The 27052-nt window shown below is 38.6% G+C and overlaps 1 protein-coding gene across 1 annotated transcript in view; it reads right to left on the bottom strand.

The window, feature by feature from the left end:
* Positions 1 to 2733: 2733 nt before the first annotated feature.
* Positions 2734 to 27052, bottom strand: part of LOC128318149 (obscurin-like) — a 30724-nt gene continuing 6405 nt past the window's right edge. The window contains exons 6-23 of the mRNA XM_053233519.1: positions 26119 to 26436; positions 25529 to 25804; positions 24888 to 25136; positions 24557 to 24658; positions 23784 to 23826; positions 21672 to 21684; positions 20927 to 20966; positions 19070 to 19105; positions 16770 to 17066; positions 15679 to 15993; positions 6853 to 7128; positions 4855 to 5103; positions 4629 to 4742; positions 4099 to 4191; positions 3804 to 3878; positions 3466 to 3549; positions 3329 to 3384; positions 2734 to 3031 (exon numbers count right to left, since the gene is read on the bottom strand). Of these exons, the coding sequence (XP_053089494.1) occupies positions 3029 to 3031; positions 3329 to 3384; positions 3466 to 3549; positions 3804 to 3878; positions 4099 to 4191; positions 4629 to 4742; positions 4855 to 5103; positions 6853 to 7128; positions 15679 to 15993; positions 16770 to 17066; positions 19070 to 19105; positions 20927 to 20966; positions 21672 to 21684; positions 23784 to 23826; positions 24557 to 24658; positions 24888 to 25136; positions 25529 to 25804; positions 26119 to 26436 (2639 nt within the window). The 3' untranslated portion in view covers positions 2734 to 3028. The remainder of the gene's footprint in view (positions 3032 to 3328; positions 3385 to 3465; positions 3550 to 3803; positions 3879 to 4098; positions 4192 to 4628; positions 4743 to 4854; positions 5104 to 6852; positions 7129 to 15678; positions 15994 to 16769; positions 17067 to 19069; positions 19106 to 20926; positions 20967 to 21671; positions 21685 to 23783; positions 23827 to 24556; positions 24659 to 24887; positions 25137 to 25528; positions 25805 to 26118; positions 26437 to 27052) is intronic.

A 27052-nucleotide genomic window follows, 5' to 3' on the forward strand; every position in this document is an offset into this window, starting at 1 on the left:
AGCAACAGATGACAGCAGGCAGAGGCAGCTGACAGAGCAGTGGTGTGAGTTAAAGCTTTACCACTTCCTGTGTTCTCTTAAAGGGGAGGGGCATGGGGTGGCACGCTTCTATTTTAGTGGACACAGACAACTTCCTGTGTTCTTTCAGAGAGAGAGAGAGAAAGAATGCATATATATTGTCCCCTATATTTTACTGTATATAGGCTTAGACATAGGCACCTCCTGTTCCTTCATTTTTCACATCAAAACTGTTTCTAGACTCACATTGTAAAACTTTTAACAGGCTTGACTCTACAAGCATTAAAATGTATTTTGTTTGAAAATATCACACCCTGAATTAAGATGCTGTAAATAGGTGAAATATCTACAAATGTTGATTATATATAAGCAATGATTTTTTTACACTATATCTGTTGAACTAGACTAGAACTAGGCCTTGGGTCCAGAGTCTATCCCAGGAATGCACATGAATGGTACACCAGTCTATCTCTCACACACATTCACACACTCATGGAGGAGACCCAAGCAGACACAGGGAGAACATGCACAAAAACTCACACAGACAGTAACCCGAGCTCAGGATCAAACCAGGGACCCAGGAGCTGTGAGGTGGCATCATATTAAATGGGTTTCTGGGTATTACTGTAAGGGAACTGAATATAACAATACAACACATATAAAGTGAAACTGACCCAGCATTCTGAGTTTGAATAGTAAACCTAAGTGTTAATAACAATAACCATTAATTACAATCAACTTAACATACTGGGTTAAATGAACAGCTTTTTATAGGTTTAAGTAACTGCTCATACTTCAGCCTCCTGTTCCAGAAACATCCCTTTTAATATCTCTGACAAAAAATAAAAAATAAAAAATCCAGAAACAATTCTCTCCTTTGGACAGAAGGTGTCAGCAAAGCATCATTTTCAAGCAGAAATCTAGTCAACTTGAAACAGTCAGCTTTTAGAAAATCTCCCATTTGAGTGAGTTGTAGTTTGAATAACAAAACTCACTCACATTATATTTTGATGTCACTAAGTATCCAGCTTCCATCCTCGGAGCTGCTTCCAGTGGATGAAATCTGGAGAAGTAAAAGAACCCAGACATTTTAAACACCTATAACATATAAAATGCACAAAGAAACAATTTGGTCATTTAAGCACAGATCAGAAGCCTGTATGTCCAGATTGTTAAACATGAATGAAATTAAAAGGATGGTACATGAATTCGAGTTCATGTTATTTCTGCTCCAACACATTTTATTCAACGTATCAGTTAATTGTGGAGTCATTCGTGAAAGAAATTGTGTCTCTTTGAGCAGGAAAACAATAAACTAATGAACATTAAACGAATGGAATATGGTTCATCCAAGAGTTACTTAAGAAATTTAAAAAAAAATCGAGACTCCAGCTCTTCTTTATTTTCCAGTGGTGTTGCTGACATCACACTCATCACCCTCTTTTATTTTGCCTGATACATAGAACCATAAAGACATTTTTAAATTATCAACAACTACACTTTCATACTGAAGGGTCAAGTCCAGAGTCATATGAATTTATGAACAGGATTTTTCAGAAAACTGTGAAAGGTCTGTGAAAATCAAAGCATGTCCACCATGACAAAGTATATGATCTATTGGTAAAATAAAACTGCGGTGTGTTTGCAACCTTTAATATTAAGCATTACTCAGTGGCAGAAGCTGCTCATGATGGATCATTGTGATACAATTACTTTTATCCCAGACCCTCACAGTTTTAAAATTAGAGTCAGAAAGGTGTTCAGTCTATACTGAGTGGCAGGCAGGGCTGCAGAGAGAACGTCTCGGTCGCACTTCAACATCTCACAGAGTAACTACAGCCTATATACCCATCATACTATAGGACCTGTAAGTTTTTATGTATCATGTGTGAATTAGAATACAGGTTTATACATTTCTAACAATAAAACAGTGAAAAATTGAGCTCATTTTTTTAGAGCCTTCATGTATGAATGATGCGACGATGAGAAACGCTAAAGTATTAAATTTCTCTGTGTGTTGTAAGACTGTCATTTTGAAATCAGTGGCCTTCTTTACAGAACTTTTTTTTTTTTACACAATCTGATTTAATAAGATTGATTAACTTTCTTGGACTGTCAAAGTTTTTGTGTCGAAGTTACTTGTACCTAACTTGAAACTGATGAGAAATGTGTATGAAATGGTGCACTTTCTCTAATGGAGGTCTTTAAATAAGTGACAGTGTGACATGAGTGACTGGTTAAATGATTTTAATTAATGAATAAATTGAAAAAGCACAACCAACATTACAAATGACAGATGGCAGAGGAATGATTATGTAAAAAATGAAATGTAAAAAAATACAGAATCATTTCCTAATAACTAATTAGGAACTAATTTATAACTAATGCATAAATGCATACTTAAATTAAATAAGCAATTTCCTGCAAAACACACTGCATTTTTGTTATCATTTCAATGTGTGCTACACAACACGGCCTCACAATGCTAAAAATAAGCCATTAAAAATGGCCCTTGTAAAATTAAAAGGACATTGCAGTATACAGTGATATATACCTATACATTGAGAATTTTAAGCTATGTATATAATGATATAAACAATGGGCTTTACTACTATCGAACCCAGATATGAGTTTTAAATGTCAAATGTCATGTCACAACTTAGTAGTGAATGTGGAATTTAATAGGTAGCCGATTTAAACTGAATAATAATGGAGGTAATATGCTCTGACTTTACTGGTGCTATAGACAAGCTGAAACTTGCTTAAAGATACAGCATGACAGTCAGCCTTGAGACAGATTGCAATAGTCCAGTCAAGGACGTATGATGGAATTCACTAGAGCATTTAAAACACAGTGTTAAATCTATAGCCCAAGAGAGGGTTCTGTTCATTAAACTCTATATGTATTTAATATAGTCTTTTATTTTGCATAGCTGTGCTTCTGTATCTGGCTAAACATTTGGTATCTGTCAGACAACCATGGCTCCATCAGTATCCGTAGACACATGGCTCACTGCAGAGAGAGAAAGAGATCACATAAATACAAGTCAGGAAACCAGGTTCAGGTGTGCAACATCAGCCATTACCCCTCTGCCCTGCCCTCCACACAGTGTCATCTGACAGAATTAGTTCTATTTCTCCTCATATTGAAGTCAGAAACTAGTTAACCTTTTGAATCAACAGCTGCTGAAACAAATCTGTAAGTTATTTGGTGCCAGTACTTTGAATGTTCATAGCCAACTATTTCTTACTTCATGGTGTTTGGTTTGTCTTTTAAGCTTCATAAGATGCTGTTTATAATCAGTCTTACCTTCCTGTTCAGCTTCACCTCTGAGTATACAGTATCAGCACACACACTGACTTTTTCTAATTGAAGCAAGAAATCTTGAATTAATCTCCAGAAAAAAAAAAATTCAATCCATCTAAACATATCATGATTTTCTGTACCTTTTTTTCTCATAGATTTTTTCTTTGGTGTTACTTCAAGTTCAGCATAAGTCACATCACCACCACTGGGTTCAGCATCAACATCTGCAGCATAAAACCAGAACAAAACCATCACACTGATCACCAGCCTTATAATACATTAGTCATTACAGCATCACGTCTACCACAGTGTGGCTGAATTCTCCATTCTCATTTCTACAGTAAGAATAATTCCTTTATCTTTCAACATGTGGCATCTTTTCAGGACAGAGATTGTGAGTGTAATAGACGACTGAATATATTGGAAACTGTCCTACTTGTAGTTTACATGAAATGTTGTAGCATTAAAAATACTCTACCATTGTTCCTCTTTGTCTTCTTTTTCTTTGTGACCTGTGCGTAAGTGGCTTCACTGCTTTCAGCTGCAGTTTCACCTGAACACAATGCAGTGTGTTAATCACTACAAGACACTTCTATACTTTACTCTATACCATTAATCTATAGTTAAGTCTCCTAATGCAAGAGGAAATGCTTGATATAAAGCTACCTGTTCCACTCGTATCTGCCTGATCCACAATGGCATAAATATTAGCACTTCCTACTGAAAACATGAACAGATGTAGAAACGAAACAGTCATTGAGACAGTGTCTGACCAGCTTGAAGTGGTGTGTGTCCTGACTGAGAGTCTTCAGCTCCTGACCGGCTCTGATTCTGCTCTGATGTCTGATTAGTTTTCTGCTGCTTTCCTGTAGAGGGAGACAGATTCTACATCTGAACAGGGTGTAAATAGTTACAGAAACATTTTATTTTACACAGAACTGATTAAAGCATAATAAACAGAGAAACTCCAAAAACTACTAAACAATGAAGAGTAGTTACAAATTTCCAATATGGATATAGTGATAATAACAATGTAGTTAGACAACTATAACTATATCTAACTATATTAAATACTGGCAAGTACTTTTTTATTAATTAAACAATCTACATTTTATTTACATTGTTTAATACTGTACACTGTAATCAGGACTCTGGCCATATTAATTTCAATGTGTCCAATCTTCTAAACAAGCCCTTTTTATCAAGTTAATATTCCCATATAAATCAATATTTGCTTTATACTCTATGCTCTATACTCTAAGTATTACATTTTATATAACTTATCTAAACCAATAAATCAGACCTTTCTTTATTTTGCAGAACCACAGCAGGATTATAAAGATTAATAAAACGATGAACAAGAAGGCCAAACTCAGTCCCACTGCCACTCCTACTGTTCCAATACTGAACCTTGAACCTGAGAATGAGGAAAGAAAGAGAGCAGGTTTTTATGCTTTTAAACACTGTACATCTAAACTGTGTTATTAAAAATAGAATCAAATAAAAAGATTTCTCACAAGGTTTCTCACCTCTGACTGAGACCCAGCTTTTCGGTGACTCTCCTCTCTCTGGGTGTTTACAGTGATAGAAACCTTCATCTGACTTTGAGACAGTTTGGATGATCATCTCTCGAGTAGTCTGTGTCTGGAGAACTGATCCATCTCTATAGAAATCAGCTCGGAGGTTTGAGGAATTTGTGTTGCGATATAAACAGCGTAGAGTCAGAGGATGTCCCTCAGTCACAGGATGGACAGGACTCTCCAGGATCACATCACCATCTAGAACAGAGAATTTTTACACTGATTTCACTGTAAAACTCATTAGTGTGTTTGTGTTTTGTGGTATTGAATTGGATGAAAACTCTTTAGATAAGGAGTGTAAAACTAGAGTTTTGTAGAGCCACATTACAGCCTCATTCAGTGTTTTACCTGCTCTACCGTAACTGATTCAGCTCATGAGAGAAACTCGACTGTGCCGTTCTGTTGCTGTCTTCATGTAATACTAAAATTACAAAATGTGGTAATGTAGAACAGTTTGCCCAATAGTGGGCAGGGTAGGAAAAGTTTACTGATTAATTAGGAATTTGTCACCGGTGTGTCGGCGCATATGAAGTTCTAACAAGGAAAAGGTTATAAATAGTTAGTTTAAAGCGTTTATTGTGTTTATAGTGTTTATTGAGTGATGCATGTGTACCTGTTTTTTCTGCTGTTTCCTTCGCAGATCAGATTATTGTGTTTTATTTCAAGGAACTCACGGATGCCATTGAATGCATGGCTTTGTTAGGAACGCTGTTGATGGTACTCTGTTTTAAATTGTTTTAAATGAAGATTATGTAGACTATGATTTTGGCCTGTCTTCATGTTATTTTTGCTATTTAAATATTTCATGTGCGGCGTGTGGGTGTGCTTAAAGGCCTATTGAAAAGTATAGTCTTGTTTTTTTTTTTTGCGCATCTTGTTTACCATCATTTTGTTATCCATGTGAACTTTGATCTTTAGGTTTGATGGCCAGGAGACTGGAACAAGGACATGAGGTTTTATTTGCCATTGCTCTGTATGTAAATTGTTTTTGTTGTGTTGTATTTCTATTTTTCATTCTGTTTAAGTGTGATTTGTTTTCAAAAGGATGGTTTTCTCCTTTAGATGGTGCTAATGCTGGCCACTATTTCCCAGTTTATTATTAGTGTTTTCATTTTTTTTGCTGGGCTTTGTTAATTGATATCTCCATGTAAACAGGGGAAGAGCTTTGCTAAATTCTGTGCTGATGTGTACTGTTTGGAACTTCCTGTTTAAAGATTGTGAAGCTGAGGAGTTTGGAAGCCATCAGCTGTTGTTTTAAATTGTTCTTTTTATTATAGGACTCTGTCTTGGGGATCTGGTCAGTGGTGCATTCTTGGGGGTCTGAGGTCAGGTTAGATCTGCTGCTATCCCTGCCATGGTGGTGTGGATTTGAGGGAGTTTCTGCACATGGTGCAACTTAAGTTGATTTTGATCCACTGGTGATTTGATGCGCAGGGGTGCTATTATTTGGGGATTTGGTGTTTGCTCTGTCTCTTCTTTTTCACTTTTTCACTTCTTTTTCTGGCCCATGCTGGTGGGGTTGGGAGAATGAGGTGGCGTGTATCCCATTCCTGGGACCAGCTGAGGAGAACTGCAGCTGGCCCTGTAGGGGGAGTCTTTCTGTGGATCAATAATTGCTTTTATTATTGTTGCAAGTGCTAAGCTAATAAATTTTGGTAATTTGCCTTTTTCACAACTCATTCCTCTGTGGTGATTCTGTAAATGGGTAGCCGTAAATGTAGAGGTCCTTCACCTCCGCAAACTGAAGATGGTGTAGTCAGTTTACATTTTGTGGCTGCCTCAAGGTTACCACAAAAACATTCAGAACTTTCAAAACATTACTGAGATAAACCAGTTAAGTGTCTCTTGTTGATCAGTTTTCCCAGTTGCAAACTCAGAGTTCTGAATATTCTGTAATAAATCATTTCCCCTTTCCTTTAACAATAAACACACTAAATGAAGACTCACCATGCACTGTGATGTTGACAGGATTACTGATGTCTCCAGATTCAGACTCATACCAGTAAACTCCAGTGTGGGATGTGAAGAGGAAGCTGATTTTACATGTTGATCCTGTAACTGATCCCCACCATGAACAATCTAACACTCCCTCACTGTGTGTGTATCGTCTCACTGTCCATCCAGTAGAGTTACTCTGGTCCTCACAGCTCAGTGAGAGAGAGTCATTAGTAAAGTGTTGAGTTCTGCTGGGATTGATGATCAGAGAGACTGGAAAAGATTCACCTTAAACACAGAAAATTATAATTCATATGTGTTATTATTATTGTGTTTTCATGGCATAACTTGCTCTGAACATATTTACACCTCATTTAATTAAACAGTGCTATTTGAATGAGAATAATCGTCTACCAGTGCTTAGGGCTATTCAACTGCCTTAAACATTCCTCACTCAGGAGGGTGAATATTAAAATCTTGATCCCACTTTATATTAGGTGTCTTTAAAAACTATGTACTTACATAACAAATTAAGCACTTCATACACTGTACTAACTCTGTCCCTAAATCTTCTTACATTGTACTTTTAAAGTACCTGCATGATCAATCTGTAGTTACAGTATTGTACTTACGTTTAGAAGTACAATCTTGTAAGTACACACCATAATTGCAATTTTGTAACTACAATTGTAACTACGCTGCAGTTTATGTAAAATATGTTTTCATAATTTTATGATTTTAAGTGTGTAACATAGCACAATGTATTTAAATATGAGTATGAGAGTACTTATTATTCAAAACATTTAATAGTCAAGCTACGGTTTGTCACAGGAACACCAGGCTCTGTCACCAACAGTCAGCGCCCTCTCTCCCCAGAGTTCTAATCAGCACCACTTGTCTCCAATCACCACACTCATCAGGACTCCATATAAGCACACACCTCACATGCACTCTTTGTCTGGCCTCAACAAGGAATAGACCTCTTCTCTGTGAGTACCTGTGTTCATCTGAAGCTCCTCTACGTCTCCCTACGTTTTCTCCAGCGTTTCTCTTCCAAGACACATGAGATGTGTGCTCCTTTCCCTCAGTCGTTTACCTAGTGTCTCTATCTGTGTTACCCACCAGCCTGCAGTACTTATCTTTGTGTTTACCCTGTCTTTGCATACCCATTATTTGTCAAATCCTTTAATAAATTTGTGTTGGGTTTTCACCTTTGTCTCAGAGTCTGGTATATCCTGACAGAAGGCCAGACCTAGACAACATCATGAACCCAACCACATTAGATCCTGTTGCAGTGCTGGTGGATAATCTCCGCCAAGTTCTCGCCGCTTCCGGATCGACACCAGTCATGTCCCCCAGGTCTTCCTTGTCACCAACCGTCATCACTAGTCCTATGGTCAATCCAGCGCCCTACTCTGGCCTGATGGAAGACTGAGATGCAGCCACACCGGTTCCTGATCGATCTAAAATCCTGTCTCTACTCACTGGCAGAGCGCTGCAATGGGCAGATACCCTGTGGCATCAAGCGGGACCAGTAACGCAATCCTTCCAGAGCTTCATGGATCACTTCCGGGAGGTGTTTGGACATCCTGAAGGCAACTCATCTGTAAGTGAACAATTATATCACCTCAAACAAGGAAATAATTCTGTCTGACTATGGGCTGCAGTTCCGCACCCTAGCCGCTGCCAGTGGGTGGAATGAACGAGCCCTCATAACCACCTACAGACAGGGACTCGACCTCTTCCTTCATCTACACCTATCCACGTTTGATGACACCATAGGGCTCAAGCGCTTCATACAACTATCCATCTGAGTGGCTCACCGCTTAGCCAGCTGCTCCTAGGAAAGCAGCACCATGCTGTCTCCCCAGGTCCCTCCTCCATCCTCAACTCCCTCTCTTCCAGAACCAGGAGTGGAACCCATGCACGTTGACTCCACGTGCCTCACTCAGGCGGAACGACATCGTCGGCTGACCCAGAGGCTCTGCTTATATTGTGCAGCCAGTGAGCACGTAATTGCCAAGTCCCCCACTCGCCCTGTTTGACCGCTGGTGGGTTATATAACTTGTCCACAAGTTTGTGTGTCACCTCTCACCACGGTCGTAACTCTGAGTACTGCTAATTACGCTGTCTCTGTTACAGCCCTCATCAACTCTGGGTCAGCCGGCAATTTCATATCCAGAGGACTCTGCCATCAACTCCAACTCAGGAAAAGCCCAAACCCAGCAAGCTATCAAGCACACTCCATAATGGGAACTCCCCTCAGTCAGAGAGCCATCAGACACCAGGTCGGGCCAATACAATTACAAGTGGGCTGTTTGCACTCAGAGTCCATTGAACTCCTGGTTCTGGAAAAAGCCACCTCTGATATCCTGCTGGGACAGCCTTGGTTAGTAAGACACAATCCTATAATTTCGTGGTCCACAAGCAAAGTTCTACGGTGGGGCAATCAATGCTTCCCTGAATGTTTCCCTCTCCGTCCTCAGCCCCTCCCGGTCTGTACCACATCCATAGAAAGCCCTATAGAGCAACAGTCGGTGGATATTTCTGCCTGTTATAACCAGTACAAGGATGTCTTCTGCCCAAAACAAGCCTCCCAGCTACCACCCCATAGGCCTTGGGACTGTGCCATAGACCTCATACCGGGTGAGCCAGTGCCTAAAGGTAAAATTTACCCTTTGTCAATTCAGAAACATTTGAATTGGCTACAACAAGGCTATATCGTCCCATCTACTTCCCCTGCTGCTTTCAGCTTCTTATTTGTGGCTAAAAAAGATGGAGGTCTCCGGCCTTGCATAGATTACCGGACACTCAACAAGATCACCGTTAAATACCGTTACCCACTTCCCCTTGTCCCAGCAGCATTGGAACAACTCCGGGATATTCACCAAGTTGGACCTTCGCAGTGCATACAACCTCATCCGGATATGAGAGAGGGATGAGTGGAAGACTGCGTTCATTACCCCCACTGGCCACTACGAGTACCGAGTTATGCCCTATGGTCTTGTCAATGCCCCCTCTGTGTTCCAGGGATTCATAAATGAGGTATTCTTGGAGTACATTAACCACTTTGTCCTTGTGTATATCGATGACATCCTAGTCTACTCCCAGGATATGGCCGAACATCTCCAGCACGTGTTGAAGGTCCTCCAGAGACTCCCGGACCATCAGCTCTACCTTAAGGCCCCACGACTACCTTCCTTGGTTACCAGATTAGTCCCAGAGGCATCCGGATGGGTGAGGGGAAGGTCCAAGCCGTCAAGACCTGGCCAATACCCACAACTGTTAAAGAGCTTCAGAGGTTCTTAGGCTTCTTTAATTTCTACCATCGGTTTATCAAAAATTACAGTTCTATCACCTCTCCACTTACCTCCCTCCTCAAGCAAAAGCCCAAATCCCTGTCCTGGACCCAAGAAGCTACCAAGGCCTTTGAAGCCCTGAAAGAGGTCTTTACGATGGCACCCCTCCTGCGCCACCCAGAACCTAGTAAGCCCTTCGTGGTAGAGGTTGATGCCTCGACCTCTGGAGTGGGTGCCGTATTGTATCAGCAGCAGGGGAATCCCTCACATCTCCACCCATGTGCCTATTTTTCCAAAAAATTCACCCCAGCAGAGCAGAACTACAACATCGGGAACCGTGAATTGCTGGCCATCAAGTTGGCATTGGAAGAGTGGAGGCACTGGTTGGAGGGGGCTCAGCATCCCTTCCTTGTCCTCACTGACCACCGAAACCTTGAGTATCTGCATGAGGCCAAAATACCTAAATCGCAGGTATGTCCCCAGTTCCTTACAAAAGAGACTAATCAAATCCGTGCACGACTCCCTAGGCACTGTCCACCCTGGGACTGAGATGACCCTGACGCTGCATCAAGATCGATTCTGGTGGCCCAGGATGGCACAGGACATCAAGCGGTTTGTCCAGGGATGCCAGGAACGCGCTACAGTCAGATCCATAAATATTGGGATATCGACACAATTCTAACATTTTTGGCTCTATACACCACAACATTGGATTTCAAATGAAACAAACAAGATGTTCTTTAACTGCAGACTGTCAGCTTTAATTTGAGAGTATTTACATCCAAATCAGGTGAACGGTGTAGGAATTACAACAGTTTGCATATGTGCCTCCCACTTGTTAAGGGACCAAAAGTGATGGGACAATTGGCTTCTCAGCTGTTCCATGGCCAGGTGTGTGTTATTCCCTCATTATCCCAATTACAATGAGCAGATAAAAGGTACAGAGTTCATTTCAAGTGTGCTATTTGCATTTGGAATCTGTTGCTGTCAACTCTCAAGATGAGATCCAAAGAGCTGTCACTATCAGTGAAGCAAGCCATCATTAGGCTGAAAAAATAAAACAAACCCATCAGAGAGATAGCAAAAACATTAAGCATGGCCAAAACAACTGTTTGGAACATTCTTAAAAAGAAGGAATGCACCGGTGAGCTCAGCAACACCAAAAGACCCGGAAGACCATGGAAAACAACTGTGGTGGATGACCGAAGAATTCTTTCCTGGTGAAGAAAACACCCTTCACAACAGTTGGCCAGATCAAGAACACTCTCCAGGAGGGTGGTGTATGTGTGTCAAAGTCAACAATCAAGAGAAGACTTCACCAGAGTGAATACAGAAGGTTCACCACAAGATGTAAACCATTGGTGAGCCTCAAAAACAGGAAGGCCAGATTAGAGTTTGTCAAATGACATCTAAAAAAGCCTTCACAGTTCTGGAACAACATCCTATGGAAAGATGAGACCAAGATCAACTTGTACCAGAGTGATGGGAAGAGAAGAGTATGGAGAAGGAACGGAACTGCTCATGATCCTAAGCATACCACCTCATCAGTGAAGCATGGTGGTGGTAGTGTCATGGCGTGGGCATGTATGGCTGCCAATGGAACTGGTTCTCTTGTATTTATTGATGATGTGACTGCTGACAAAAGCAGCAGGGTGAAGTGTTTCGGGCAATATTATCTGCTCATATTCAGCCAAATGCTTCAGAACTCATTGGATGGCGCTTCACAGTGCAGATGGACAATGACCCAAAGCATACTGCAAAAGCAACCAAAGAGTTTTTGAAGGGAAAGAAGTGGACTGTTATGCAATGGCCAAGTCAATCACCTGACCTGAATCCGATTGAGCATGCATTTCACTTGCTGAAGACAAAACTGAAGGGAAAATGCCCCAAGAACAAGCAGGAACTGAAGACAGTTGCAGTAGAGGCCTGGCAGAGCATCACCAGGGATGAAACCCAGCGTCTGGTGATGTCTATGCGTTCCAGACTTCGGGCTGTAATTGACTGCAAAGGATTTGCAACCAAGTATTAAAAAGTGAAAGTTTGATTTATGATTATTATTCTGTCCCATTACTTTTGGTCCCTTAACAAGTGGGAGGCACATATGTGGTGGTGTATAGAGCCAAAAATGTTAGAATTTTGTCGATGTCCCAATATTTATGGACCTGACTGTATGTCCAAGACCCCACAACGTCTGCCATCAGGTAAACTCCTTCCCCTTCCGGTTCCGCATCGTCTATAGGAGTAGACTTTATAATTGACTTACCTCCTTCCAATGATTACATCTGTATCCTGGTAGTTGTTGAACGATTCTCCAAAGCCTGTCGACTTCTTCCCTTAAAAAGCCTCCCTTCCGCCTCGGAGACAGCAGAGCTCTTGTTTAACCATGTTTTCATGAACTTCGGCCTCCCTGAAGATATTGTTTCTGACCGAGGCCCCCAGTTTATCTCCAGGGTGTGGAGGGCCTTTTTCAATCTCTTAGGTGTGACCGTGAGCCTGTCCTCTGGCTACCATCCCCAGTGCAACGGCCAAACCAGGAAAAAGATCCGCCGCTTCCTGCAAACATTCTGTCACAGCCACCAGACCTCCTGGAGTCGGTTCCTCGCTTGGGCCAAGTACGCACAGAACTCCCTGTCTCTCCCATGTCTCTCTTCTTAAATCATATCACCCTCCTGTGTCTAATTCCTCCACAGAGCCTGATCCTGTGAACGATCCTCCTCTCCCGATGATCCTGGATGACCAGCTAGTATATGCCATCAGAGAAATACTAAGCTCCCGACACTGCAGAGGTCGCCTCAAACACCTCATAGACTGGGAAGGTTACGGTCCCGAAGAACAATCTTGGGTATCCAGGGAGGATATCCTAGACCAGGCCCTCCTGGCAAAATTCCACCGTTCACACTCCCAGTGCCCAGCTCCACATCAGAGGGCTCGGCTGCAGTGTCGAGGTCAACGGTCCCCAGGAGCAAAGCGTGAAGGGGGGGGTGGGGGGTGGGGGGGGGGGTGGGGGGGGGGGTGGTCATGAAACCGAAATTTACAAATGACTTTACTACCGCATTGGAATATATTTCCGAGTGAAACAGCTTATCAAACAAGAAAACACATAGGACGGGCCTTGATTTTATCCATACGTTGTTGACTGGATTGTGAAAAGTGAGATCTGAATATGATTGCCTTAACTGCAGCGCAGTGCGCCCTTGCATATGTCAGCAGAGATGTATGAGGGAAAGTTTATAATTTGGTTTATTTTTTAAAGCTTTGCGATTATATGATACATTTCCATCAAACTTAATAAGAATAATCTTTAACTGTACTAATCATAACATTAACCTAATATTAAATTTCTTACAAATGAAACAGCTTTGACTTATTTTGAATTTCATTCAGCGTATAAGTGATAAAAGTAAAATTGAGAATAAAAAAGCAAATTTGATGTATATGTATTTAAATTGTTACCCTTAATTTTGTCTGGTTCACACTTAAAAGTAAATAATGTGTTGAAATTCAGAATTTTTTTATGCTTGGCTTATGCTTGTTTATTTGTTTGAATTTGCTTTATTTCAGAATGTGCAGAAGAAAGAGTCATCACAAAGTTTCACCATTAATAGAGTACATCTCGTGAAACGGATAGAATTTACCGGTGGGTGATTATAAAACAAGAAAGGTTTATTTAGTCTGTCCAGTGTTTTACACGTAATGATTTACCACAATAATAAAATGTTTGTACAGCCTGTAGACAGAGCAAGCACTAGTGATGGTGCTCCTCAGATTTTTCCTCAGATTTTCGCAAGGTCTCCAACTCAGGCAAACTGACCTGTTAGAGGATCAGATAGCTAGAAGTTCAAGAACTTTATCGTGAATGACAAATGTACTAAGGAAGGTGCGTTACTTCTCTGTAATGAATACAAAAAAAATGCAATTAATATGCAATTGCCTAACATTCATTAATGTTTCTATTCTGTTATTCAGATAAAAGGAAGGTAAATGGGCCATGGGCAAATGAGGTTGTCCGATGTGAAAAAATGAGATACCTTTTTAAAAATATAGATCTTAGAAATCAAGATCTTAGGAATGTAGTCTTTGTGTCTATGCTGGTTTCATAAGTTTTCTTATTGGTTCTCCATTTTACCCGAACATTTGAAAATCTGGACATTTCTTAAAAAATTCACATACTGTCATGAGGGATCAAAGCGGTGTTCTCTGGCAGAGAAATGGGTACCTGCATGTTTCACTGTTTTTGTTTCTTTCTTTTTTCAAAAATCTCTGGAATTTTTTAACATAGGGTATCTTTGACAATTTGGGATGATTTTGAATTAAAGTGGGATGGCCACATTCTTGTTTGAACTGTAGAAATTCCTAAAATATTTGGTGACATTTTGGGTAGTTTAGTTTCATTGTATCTAAAGTTGCATTCTTTTCTTTTCATATAACCATGGTCACTTTCAAACTACATGGAGGAGAAACAACTTGGTGTTTGGAATGCTGGAAATCAAGGGCTGTAGACGTTTGCCTGTTTTGAAGATTGTCAAAAACTGCTCAAGACAGACTATCATAATTTCATAGATCTGCATACTACAGGAGAAGAATATATTCATGTAAACAGGATGATTAAATGCAATGTACTAGCCACCTAAGATGTCACACTGTATTACAAATTTACAGGCTTTATCAATTTTGCATGTAACATAGTAAATAAAATCGGTGGTTTTGTGTATTTTCAATGTAAGAGCATGTTACTTCCTTGGTACTAACACAGGCTCCACATTTTAATTTTGGTGGGCTGTTTTTGTGTATTTTCGATGTAAGTACACATTAGTTGCTGGGTACCAATACAGGCTCCATACTTAGACAGTTTTTACATATAATCTTTTATAGCATGTGAGATGCACAACAAAATAATATCAAACTTAATGAATCCAGAGAAGCCGTAATGTGCTAAATGAGATGATTGACTATGTAAATTGGTGCATTCTGTTACTAACTTTTTGCAAGATAAGCAGGGTTATGAAAAAATTAAGCTATGAGAATGTGGTATTGGTCAAATCTCCAACCATTTGTTTAACAGAGCTTGACTGTTAAATGTTTTGAATAAGTAGTACCCTCATACTCATTAAACACATTGTGGAACATGTTGCTGTAATGTGTCATGTGTTGTTACACACGTAAAAACATAAAATTATAAAAAAAATATTTTACATAATCTCCAGAGTAGTTACAATTGTAGTTACAAAATTGGAATTATGGTGTGTACTTACAAGATTGTACTTCTAAACATAAGTATAATGCTGTAACTACAGATTGATCATGCAGGTACTTTAAAAGTAAGTACAATGTAAGAAGATTTAGGGACAGAGTAAGTACAGTGTATGAAGTGCTAATTTGTTATGTAAGTACATAGTTTTTAAAGACACCTAATATAAAGTGGGACCAAGATTTTTAGATGAAACATTAGCACAGCTATGATTCTCCATACTTAAAATCAGTGCTGTTAAATGTTTACATTTTATTTAAGCATCCATATTCAACTGTTATTTTTCCTCACCAGTGATCAGTAGTGGCTGTGTAAAGCTGTAATGTGTGTAAAAGTGTTCTTCTCTCTCTGCACCGCACACATAAAATCCTGTGTGATGAAAAGCAACAGGACTGAGAGTGTAGGAGCCTCCAGATCCTCTGCTGCTGTCTGAGAGGAGCACTACATTATATCTGATATGACCATTATTGTCTCTGTAGAGAACCTCTCTGTACCAGCTGAATGTCCAGTCTGTAGAGGAGTCTGTAACCTCACAGCTTAGAGTCACTGAGTCTCCTTCAGTCAGCCAGCTCTGTGGAGATACACTCAGTACTGCCCGTGGTCTCTCTGTTACACAGGAGATACAAAATTATACTTAAATCTGTACATTTACTTTATACACACCAATCTTGCCATGTCTAAAATATCATCTAGGCAGTATGGAATAGTACCAAATACTAAGTATGGATATAAAACTAATTACACTAAGTCATTAGATGAGGCATTAGAAATGTGTTCATTCTTCTTGTCATCATCACTGGGTGGTTTATTTCTGCTAAATAAGTGGGATCATCTGTATCTACTAGTCTGTATGTCACATAGGAGAGTGAATCTCTCCCTGATAAACACACACTCAACTGTTTTACATTGACATCTCTCCACAGTTGACAAATACTTTTTAAAATTATATATTTCAAGATTCATTTTAGAATTACAGAAGAAACATGAATAGTTATGTTTCTTCTGTAATTCTAAAATGAATCTTGAAATATATAATTTTAAAAAGTAAAATGATTTCAAAGCTGTGGTGAAAGAAGTGCAAATCCTGATCTACCTCTCACTGTAATCCTGACTGAATCACTGAGCACCGTGTAGTAGTTTTTGTTTCCCCATCATTGGTATGCACTATATTGTCTAGGTCAAAACTGAGTTACTGAATTCCCAAATAAAACTTTATAATTTCTTAAGTTCTAAAATTATCATCTAATTAATGCCAGAGGCAAGACAAAATGAGATTTACTGCCTTCTGTCTTACTGTTTGCTGTGTATTATTATCACACTGACTCACCACAATTATACTGTAAATGTAAAGCTATAAAATCCAGATGTTGCCACAGACTCACCTGATACAGTCAGTGTAACAGCATCACTGATCTCTGAGCTCTGAGAGTCACGTCTCTGTCCTCGACAGGTGTAGTTACCATGGTCAGAGTCACTAACAGACCTGATACTGAACTCCTGCATTGTGCTGTCTGTATAGACTCTGTCTTCTCTCTCTGTGTAGACTCTGTCATTATTCTTATACCAGCTGTATGTCCACTCAGTGTCTCCTCCTTCCTGTACGTCACATCTGAGAGTAACTCTCTCTCCAATGTACACATTTTCATCAGGTTTTATGGACACCACAGCTTTAGGACTCCCTACAAAAAATCTATTGTTAATATACTACACATAAAGAAGTTTGTTTGTAACTCAAATAATGAAGTTTACAGCAGGGGGCCGAGCTTTCTGCCCCACAGTTATAAAATAGCCTTCCAATCAGCGTTCGGGACACAGACACAGTCTCAGTGTTTAAGTCTAGGCTGAAAACCTATTTGTTTAGTCATGACTTTTGTTAATAGTTTTGTTTTTTCCTAGGCAAAGATCTGGAGGTTTTCATGGGCATAGAGTGTTTTGGTAAACTGTCCACTCAGGCTTGTTGATGGTGGAGTGGCTGGCCGTTTTATGTCCCAGGGCGCCCTCATGTCTGCGTTACCTTCTGGCTCTCCCTTTTAGTTGTGCTGTCATAGCTATTCTTGCTGGAGTCCCTGCTTGCACTTTGCACACAATGTACATCTTCTTAAAATATTACAGGACAATAGCATACCTAATAATCTGTGTTCTCTCTCTCTCTTTCACTACATGTTACTCTTGAAATACCAATGATACTGACTGCTTCTTCCCTCCAAAACTGCCTGATCCATCCCCATGCCCAACTTCTCCTTAGAGATCCCTTCACCTGAAAATTACTTGCTGCTAGTGAGGATGGCCTCACATGGACACCCTAAAGATCACCATGAGGTTACTGTGGATGGTACCACATGGACACCCTAAAGATCACCAGGAGTTTACTGTGGATGGTACCACATGGACACCCTAACGATCACCATGAGTTTACTGTGGGTGGTACCACATGGATACCCTAAAGATCACCATGAGTTTACTGTGGATGGTACCACATGGATACCCTAAAGATCACCATGAGTTTACTGTGGATTGTACCACATGGATACCCTAAAGATCACCATGAGGTTACTGTGGATGGTACCACATGGACACCCTAAAGATCACCATGAGGGTACTGTGGATGGTACCACATGGACACCCTAAAAATCACCATGAGGGTACTGTGGATGGTACCACATGGATACCCTAAAGATCTCCATGAGGTTACTGTGGATGGTACCACATGGACACCCTAAAGATCACCATGAGGTTACTGTGGATGGTACCACATGGACAGCCTAAAAATGGCTGTGGATGTTTTTCCTTGTTCAGCCTAAAAAGTGCAAATGCTGAACAGATGATAACTTCAGTTTGATGGGATGGACTTAAAGTTAAATCTTCAATGATGCTCATTCTCAAGTTGCTTTTAACAGACTTAGCAATACTTGACTCTATAGTATGCAGTTATAGAAGAGCAATGATTTATAATCATTTATATCTGGTGTCATTTAGATGAAGATGAGTTCCCTTTTGAGTCTGGTTCCTCTCAAGGTTTCTTCCTCATGTTGTCTCAGAGAGTTTTTCCTCACCACTATCACCTCTGGCTTGCTCATTAGTTATAAATTTAGATTTAAATTTAATTGAAATTAAAATTTTATATCCAGATTTCTGTAAAGCTGCTTTGTGACAATGTCCGTTGTTAAAAGCGCTTTATAAATAAAATAGAATTGAAATGAATTGAAAAGTTACTACGTGTACAGAAATGAACAGAGGAGTTTGAAACAACACTATGAATAATTTAATTAGATGTAAATATACAGTTTGAAATACTGCTTTGAGGTATAATTAAAGAACCACAGTGAAACTGACGTTTAATTATTTCTATAGTGTAGTTTTGTTAGTCATTTTACAATACTATTTATTTTAAGTGAATTGCTTTTAAAAAGAAAATATAGAAAAGCAGCAGCTACACAATGTGTGAGAATTCACCAAGAGTACAATGTGAAACTAAACATGAGAAACTGATATGAGAGAAAAGACTGAAAATAACTGAGTTAAAGTGACTTCCTATCTTTACACCTATAAAAATTGTATTGATTAAACAAATTGACAAACTTTGCATGGTAATGTACAAACTCGACCTTCTCAGCTCCAGTTAAAATCAGACATGTACACATAAATAAACAAATAAATGTAAAATACAACTTTATATAATTACCTTGAGCATGTGGCAGGGGTACAAATGAAATCAGCACTGAAACAGAACAGAAACAGAGAACATGATGTAAACATGGAAAAGAGACAGTGTACAATTGAAAGCAGGACGTATTAGACACATTAAACTCATGTGTAAGGAATACAATATACTGAGCTCTATCATTTATAAATAAATTTTCTCCAGGAAAATCAGCAGTCTAATCAATTATGCACCTTATTCATTTAGAATTTTCATTTAACTTCATATTACGAAGGCTTAAATATATTAAACATCAATTTGTAACTGACAGTAATAATTTATATGGTGTAAATTTTCCACAATGCCCATTTAAAGCTGTATTGACCATGAAAGTGTACAATTGAAAGCAGGACGTATTAGCCACATTCAACTCATGTGTAAGGAATACAATATACTGAGCTCTATCACTAATAAGTAAAGGTAAAAAGACTAAAATAAATGCCATGTTCTGCAAAGAGCTTACAAAGTATGTATGGGATCTCACTGTCAAAAAATATTGATCAGGAGACAGGTACAAAAGAATTTCCAAAACATTACATGCACCATGGAACACTTTGAAAACCAGCATCCAGAAGTGGAGAAACTGGGGCACCGCAGAGACATTACCAAGAACAGGACACCTCTCAAAAATTGATGAAAGGACAAGAAGAAAACTTATCAGGGAGGCTGCAATGCGACCTACGGCAATATGAAAGGAGCTGCAGGAATATCTGGCAAGTACTGGTCACTCCCTGCATGTGACAATGCTCATTTCTTTTTTGTGGAACAGCCCTCTCTCACAAAAAAGAAAAGGAAAAAAAATATTTAAGCCTGCATAAACTATCCCACACCATGTGGCAACTTTTTGGGCATAATTCTAAAAGATATTTTAGAAGACAGCTTATTAGCCAAAGAACACCATACCCACAGTGAAGCATGGTGGTGGCAGCATCGTGCTATGCGGCTGCTTTTCTTCTGGTGAGACTGATAGAAGGAATCATGAAAGAAGGAATCAGGTACCAGTGAAGTTATATTTATCCAAAATAATTACAGTCATTAGTTTCTAGACAGTTATTAAACATTCACACCTCCTCCTCTTTTTGACAGCTGAACTCATGCCAGTTATTTTAACAAGAAGCAAAACCACAACAGCCAACAGCCTGTCTCTGCTCTCAGGCCTCTAACTAATCAGTAAATAATAATTACTAATAAAAAATAAATAAATAAATAAATAAAAACTCTGTGCATTAATTTGGTATTAGTGTGTATTAGTTTCCCTGCACAGACCATAATAGTAAGAAAAATGGTACTGTAGGTTATAAGACATTTTCTCAGTAAGTCTAGTTAATGCTAACATGGTTTTGTTAAAACCTTTCTGTTCACAGGAAAGACCACCAGAGTCTCATCACAGCAGCTAAAAACATTTCAGTTAGGCACAACCATGACTTCCACTGGTGAAAGTACAAACACCATCCAGTCATTTTCTTTTAGCAGATCAGATGATCATGAGAGGTTGTCACTGAGCAGCAGATGACAGCAGGACACAGAAGATCAGCTACAGAGTCCAACAATACAGACTCGTTTACATTCAGTAGATTATTTAAACCCTGTGTTTTAAACTTGCTCTACTTGTACCCTTTCCTGTTGAACTATCATAGTTACTGAGAGTAGTTACACATCAAACTAAACCCTTCTCATAACAGATATGGATACACTGATCCACCTGAGCAGTCACGCTGAAGTACACACAATGTCCTAATCACACAATAAGCTCATCACTCAGGACATTCAGACTGCAGATGAACAACTTTATACCCCACCACTCACTCTAATGAAGACACAAAGAGAACATTTACTCACAGAGCATCACAGGGAGTGGACTGAACTCCATCCTGTCTCTCTAATGACTGACTGACTGACTGACAGAGAAGTGGGGTGTGTTACAGTCTCTACACTTCCTGTATTCTTATGGGTGTTGAGGGGATGCAAGCTTCTATTTTTAGTGGACACGGACACAGACACAGACTTGGCAGTTTCTGTTCTTCATTTTCGGTAGAAGGACAGTTGCTCTCAAATTAGATAAATACGTCCTCAGGTGCGTGAAGTAAGAAGAAATACAAAATCCAAGGCAGAGGCTGTCGGCACACTGAACCAGACCAGACCACTGAGGTCTTATCAGGATGTATATTTATTGCTTTAAAAAAGTGTAAAAAAGTGCAGAGATCAGTGAATAAAACAGACCACTGAGCAAAAGTTTCAGCCCATAGCTTTCTTCAGCGCTCACCTAGCAAACAAAGGTTCATCACTTTTATCGACACATAATTGAAGATTGAGACCATCTGAGCTTAATCAGAAAAAAAGAAAGAAAGAAAAATCCTTCAAATCATTGCAAAGAGAGTTTTTTTGATCTTTGAGCTTAACTCTTTAACCCCTAATGGCTTGAATGAAGAGATGGTGTGTGTGGTTTTTGTAAGTTTGTGGTGTTAATCAAGGGTTTCTCTTGATTAAGCTCAGCTGGTCTCAATTATGTGACACATGCTGTGGTGATGCTTGATGGTTGATGGGGACGCAGCAGCTTCATAAGTGACATTGTTCACATTCTCACCTGTGTACCTCCTCTAAGGCATGAAGAGCCAGAAGACACATAAAACAGACTTTTCATTAGGTTTGAGGCTTCTTAAGACACATCTCGCTGAACCGCCCCCACAATTTACACTGATATTGCACTACATACATTGTCATGTTAATTGCATGCACATAGTTATAAAAAGTATAACCCTGTCCTCAGAGTTAGAGAAGAGGGAGGTTAAAATGTGATTAGTGTTAGAACTTGTTTGGACAAATCACATCCCACCTTTTCCAAGTGGGATCTGCTATTCTGTGTGTACAAACCCTAGCTACTCGTAGATGAGTTCTTATCAATTTCTCTGTTTGTGTTCATCATTGGGAAAGCAGAGGACATTGCTCTGAGGGACACAGTAGGGCAGCTACAGGTGAGTTAGCTGAAAAGGTTAGACACTTGCTTACTGGATTTTTATGGGATGTGTATTGTGCTTAGAAATTGTGATTAGAAGTGATAAATGCAAGGTTATAAAATGTAAAATGTTGGCCTTATTTTTTATGACTTTGAAGCACTAGAACTAAATACAATTAGCATCAGTTAGCATTCATGATTTTTTTTTTTTGAGTTGTCAATCATCTTTTGATATCATTTTATGTGAATGTGTGTGTGCATGGTGTGCTGCAATGAACTGGTGTCTCTCATCCAGCATGTATTCCCACCTCATGCTCAGTGTTCCTGGGATCCACCGCCAGATTAACTGCCACCAGAATAACGCACTTACAGAAGATGAATTAAAGAAGGTACTGCATTAAGCATCATTTCTCTTTGACCACAAGGTGGAGCCCATGTACAAAAGAAATCCAGCTCACTTTCAACCTGACAGTAGTGGTCTGGTACATGAGCTGGTACATTTATGAACCCTGGCCATATTATTTGAACCATAAACACTTAGTCTCACTAATTCTCACTGCAGGCTTTGAGGGCCATCACACTGCCAGTGTCCATTAGTTTGGTTTTGTACTAAAATCCCATGAATACATTCGATAATATCGATTCAAATAATGGGAATTCTTGAAATTTTTCTTTTTTTTGTAAGAATTTTCCAAGAGTATAAACAAAACAATATGTAATGGTTAACAAAAGTAGAGTGTGTGTTCTTTATGTATCAAATGATAGTAATGTTAAGATTAAAATAATTTCTAATGCATAAACTAAATAACACAGAAGGCATTGTGTGAAAACCACTTAATGTTCAGCATTAATTTTGTAAACATGCAAAAAGAAAACCTGCTGATTATTTCCTGAATATGAATCATTTTGCCCACATGAATTAAAATAAAAATATTAGGTTTACAAACCCCTAAGCCTGACTATCTTAATCCCTCTGCCAAGAGTGTGAAGAAATGCACTTATGAGGAAGTTATCTAGCAGGGTTTAACAGTGAAACCTTGTATTTCACTTTATAAGTAGCTTTTGATTGTCTGAATCACTGCCACTGCTGTAATGTTAATTTCCTGTGTTGTGTTTTGGACATTTTCAGTGTTATGTTAGTCCTGTACATCAGTGTACCAGTGTGTAGACATGCAGTAAGAGTAATAACACTTCTGTTTGTTTCCTCATTTACTCCTGAACTTTACTGCACTGAGATCCTCTACTTACACTGAATAATACTGCAGGATCGAGTTATCTGATTTTAACAATAGAAATAAAGTACACATCTTCTTGGTTATTATTTTTTTTTATTTAGGCTTAATAAATGGTTTAATACCAATATATGATTGTATAAAAATATAAAATAAAAATGCTGATATTTAAAAAGGAACAGAAGTAGGTGTTCAGAGTTTACTTGTACTTCATATGATATATTACTGCAACCAGGTTAAATTCAGTGAATTGATAATGATGCATTTATTAAAAAAAAATCACAACTACAACTAAAATTCACAGAGCTGAAAAGAAAAATTCAAACATAATATAAAACACTTTTTTTTTCAGAAGCACAGCTCTATCCTCACACACTGCAAAATACAAAATATTAGCTTATTTCTTCTCTTTATTATTATTATTATTATTATTATTATTATTATTATAAAATTCCCAAAATAACCTTATAGAAAACAGCATTGTATCCTCTTTTTGTTAGATGAACTTCACTCCTCTGTGACTGTATTCTCCATTCTCTTTTCATCAGTGTGAGCTGTTAAAGAAATTAAAAAGTTATTTGTTTCATTTCAGTGTTTATTACAGGTGTTTATGGCAGAAAAGCAACCAAACTGCATTTGATCTCATCCTAAACACAGTTTAAAGGGTGTTTGTTTTAAGGCTTATGAATGACCGTGAAATGACAAGTGACAGAGCTTCAGGAAAAGATGTGTTAGAAAATGAACATCATTCATTCAGTCATCTTCAGTAACCGCAAAATGTAGGTCAGAGATTCTTTATCAATTATTACAAACAGTTTATTAGGGTGTCCTGTTGCTCTATTAAATGCTACCTCCTCCTTTTAAAACCTTGTAAATTATTTTGAATATCTAATGCCTGTTACGATGATGGATAAGAATTTCCATCATATAAGTTACAATATATTTTTAAATAGAGATAATGTGACAAGATGTTTATTTTTTTTAAATGAGTAAAGTTAATTGTAATTTTTTTGAGATGCTTTGACACACTGACTGAACCGTCTGTCACGTGTAAATTCACCCTCAGACCTCAGCAGAAACAGATATGCTGTGTTTCATATCATTTACATTTAAATCTTACTGTAAATGCAGTTTAAAAAAAGTTCTACAAGACTCATATTTTTAGATTTTAAAATGAGAATAGTGAGTCAAATGCTTTCTACCTTTCCTAAGGTGAAAATGTTTTTCTCACACTAAGTAAAGTTAGTATGCTCATTATGAGAAACGTACAGAAAGAGTTCTTACCTCGAGCTCTGTAACATTTGACCAGCAGAATGATGGTCACCAGCAGATACGGAGAGGCCGTCACTACACTACTGATCAGCATGAGCACGGAGAATGGAGCTTCTACATGCAGAATATAATAATAATTATAATAAGTCTTTATTCATGCTGAAGTGTTTGTAAGTTTTAGCTCAACCTGTTGTACAAATAAAGTCATTTACACTTGTGTGCACAAATGTAACAGCATACAGTACACAGAGTTACATAAACTAAGGACTATAGCTTGCATTGTGTAAAGCTACAGAGTTCAAGTCACAGTTGTATTTAAATGAATATTTAAATGGTTTCTCACCTCTGACTGAGACCCAGCTTTTCAGTGACTCTCCTCTCTCTGGGTGTTTACAGTGGTAGAAACCTTCATCTGACTTTGAGACAGTTCGGATGATCATCTCTCCTGTAGTCTGTGTCTGGAGAACTGATCCATCTTTATAGAAATCAGCTCGGAGGTTTGAGGAATTTGTGTTGCGATATAAACAGCGTAGAGTCAGAGGATGTCCCTCAGTCACAGGATGGACAGGACTCTCCAGGATCACATCACCATCTAGAACAGAGAATTTACACTACTGCTTGATTTCACTGTGAAACTCATTAGTGTGTTTGTGTTTTGTGGTGTTGAACTGGATGAAAACTCTTCAGATAAGGAGTGTAAAACTAGAGTTGTGTAGCGCCGTATTACAGCCTCATTCAGTGTTTTACCTGCTCTACCGTAGCTGATTCAGCTCATGAGAGAAACTCAACTGTGCCGTTCTGTTGCTGTCTTCATGTAACATTAAATTCACAAAATATTCAGAACTTTAAAAACTTTACTGAAATAAACCAGTTAATTGTCTCTTGTTGATAAGTTCACCGAGTTGCAAAATCAGAGTTCTGAATATTGTATGATTAAACATTTCCCTTTTCCTTTAACAGTAAACAAACTACATGAAGACTCACCATGCACTGTGATGTTGACAGGATTACTGTTTTCTCCAGATTCAGACTCACACCAGTAAACTCCAGTGCGTGATGTGGAAAGGGAGCTGATTTTACATGTAGATCCTGTAACTGATCCCCACCGTGAACAATCTAACACTCCCTCACTGTGTGTGTATCGTCTCACTGTCCATTCAGTAGAGTTACTCTGGTCCTCACAGCTGAGTGAGAGAGAGTCTTTAGTAAAGTGTTGAGTTCTGCTGGGATTGATGATCAGAGAGCCTGGAGGAGATTCACCTTAAACACAGAACATTATAATTCACATGTGTTATTATGATTGTGTTTTCATGGCGTAACTTGCACTGAAGACATTTAAACCTCATTTAATTAAACAATGCTATCTGAATGAGAATAATCCTCTACCAGTGCTTAGGGCTATTCAACTGCCTTAAACATTCCTCACTGAGGAGAGTGAATATGAAGATTTTTACACCAAACATTAGCACAGCTGTGATTCTCCATATTTAAAATCAATGCTATGATAATGTTTTACTTTATTTATGAATATATATTCAACACTCCAACACACCAGTGTTGTTATTTTTCCTCACCAGTGATCCATAGTAGCAGTAGATTGCTGTAATTTGTGTAAGAGGGTCGTTCTTCTCTCTGTCCTCTGCACGCATAAACTCCTGTGTGGTTAAGAGCAGCAGGACTGAGAGTGTAGGAGCCTCTGGATCCTCTGCTGCTGTCTGAGAGAAGCTTTTTTTTAGCGCTGATATGACCATGATTGTTTCTGTAGGGAACAGTTGTGTACCAGCTGAATGTCCAGTCTGTAGAGGAGTCTGTAACCTCACAGCTTAGAGTCACTGAGTCTCCTTCAGTCAGCCAGCTCTGTGGAGATACACTCAGTACTGCCCGTGGTCTCTCTGTTACACAGGAAACACAAAATTATACTTAAATTATATATATATATATATATATATATATATATATATATATATATATATATATATATATATATATATATATATATATATTTTATACACAACATATTTATTTATTTATTTATTTACTTTATACACAACAATCTTGCCATGTCTAAAAGATCATCTAAACAGGAATAGTAACAAATATTAAATATGGATATAAAACTAATTACACTAAGTCATTAGATGAGGCAATAGAAATGTGTTCATTCTTCTTGTCATCATCACTGGGTGGTTTATTTCTGCTAAATAAGTGGGATCATCTGTATCCACTAGTCTGTATGTCACATAGGAGAGTGAATCTCTCCCTGATAAACACACACTCAACTGTTTTACATTGACATCTCTCCATCCACAAATACTTTTTAAAATTATATATTTCAAGATTTATTCTAGAATAACAGAAGAAACATGAATAGTTATGTAATGTTATTTATTAACAGTCCTCCTGATTTCAGAACTGTGGTGAAAGAAGTGAAAATCCTGATCTACCTCTCACTGTAATCCTGACTGAATCACTGAACACTGTGTAGTAGTTTTTGTCTCCCCATCATTG

Source organism: Pangasianodon hypophthalmus, chromosome 4 (assembly GCF_027358585.1).
Source record: "Pangasianodon hypophthalmus isolate fPanHyp1 chromosome 4, fPanHyp1.pri, whole genome shotgun sequence".
NCBI lineage: Eukaryota > Metazoa > Chordata > Actinopteri > Siluriformes > Pangasiidae > Pangasianodon > Pangasianodon hypophthalmus.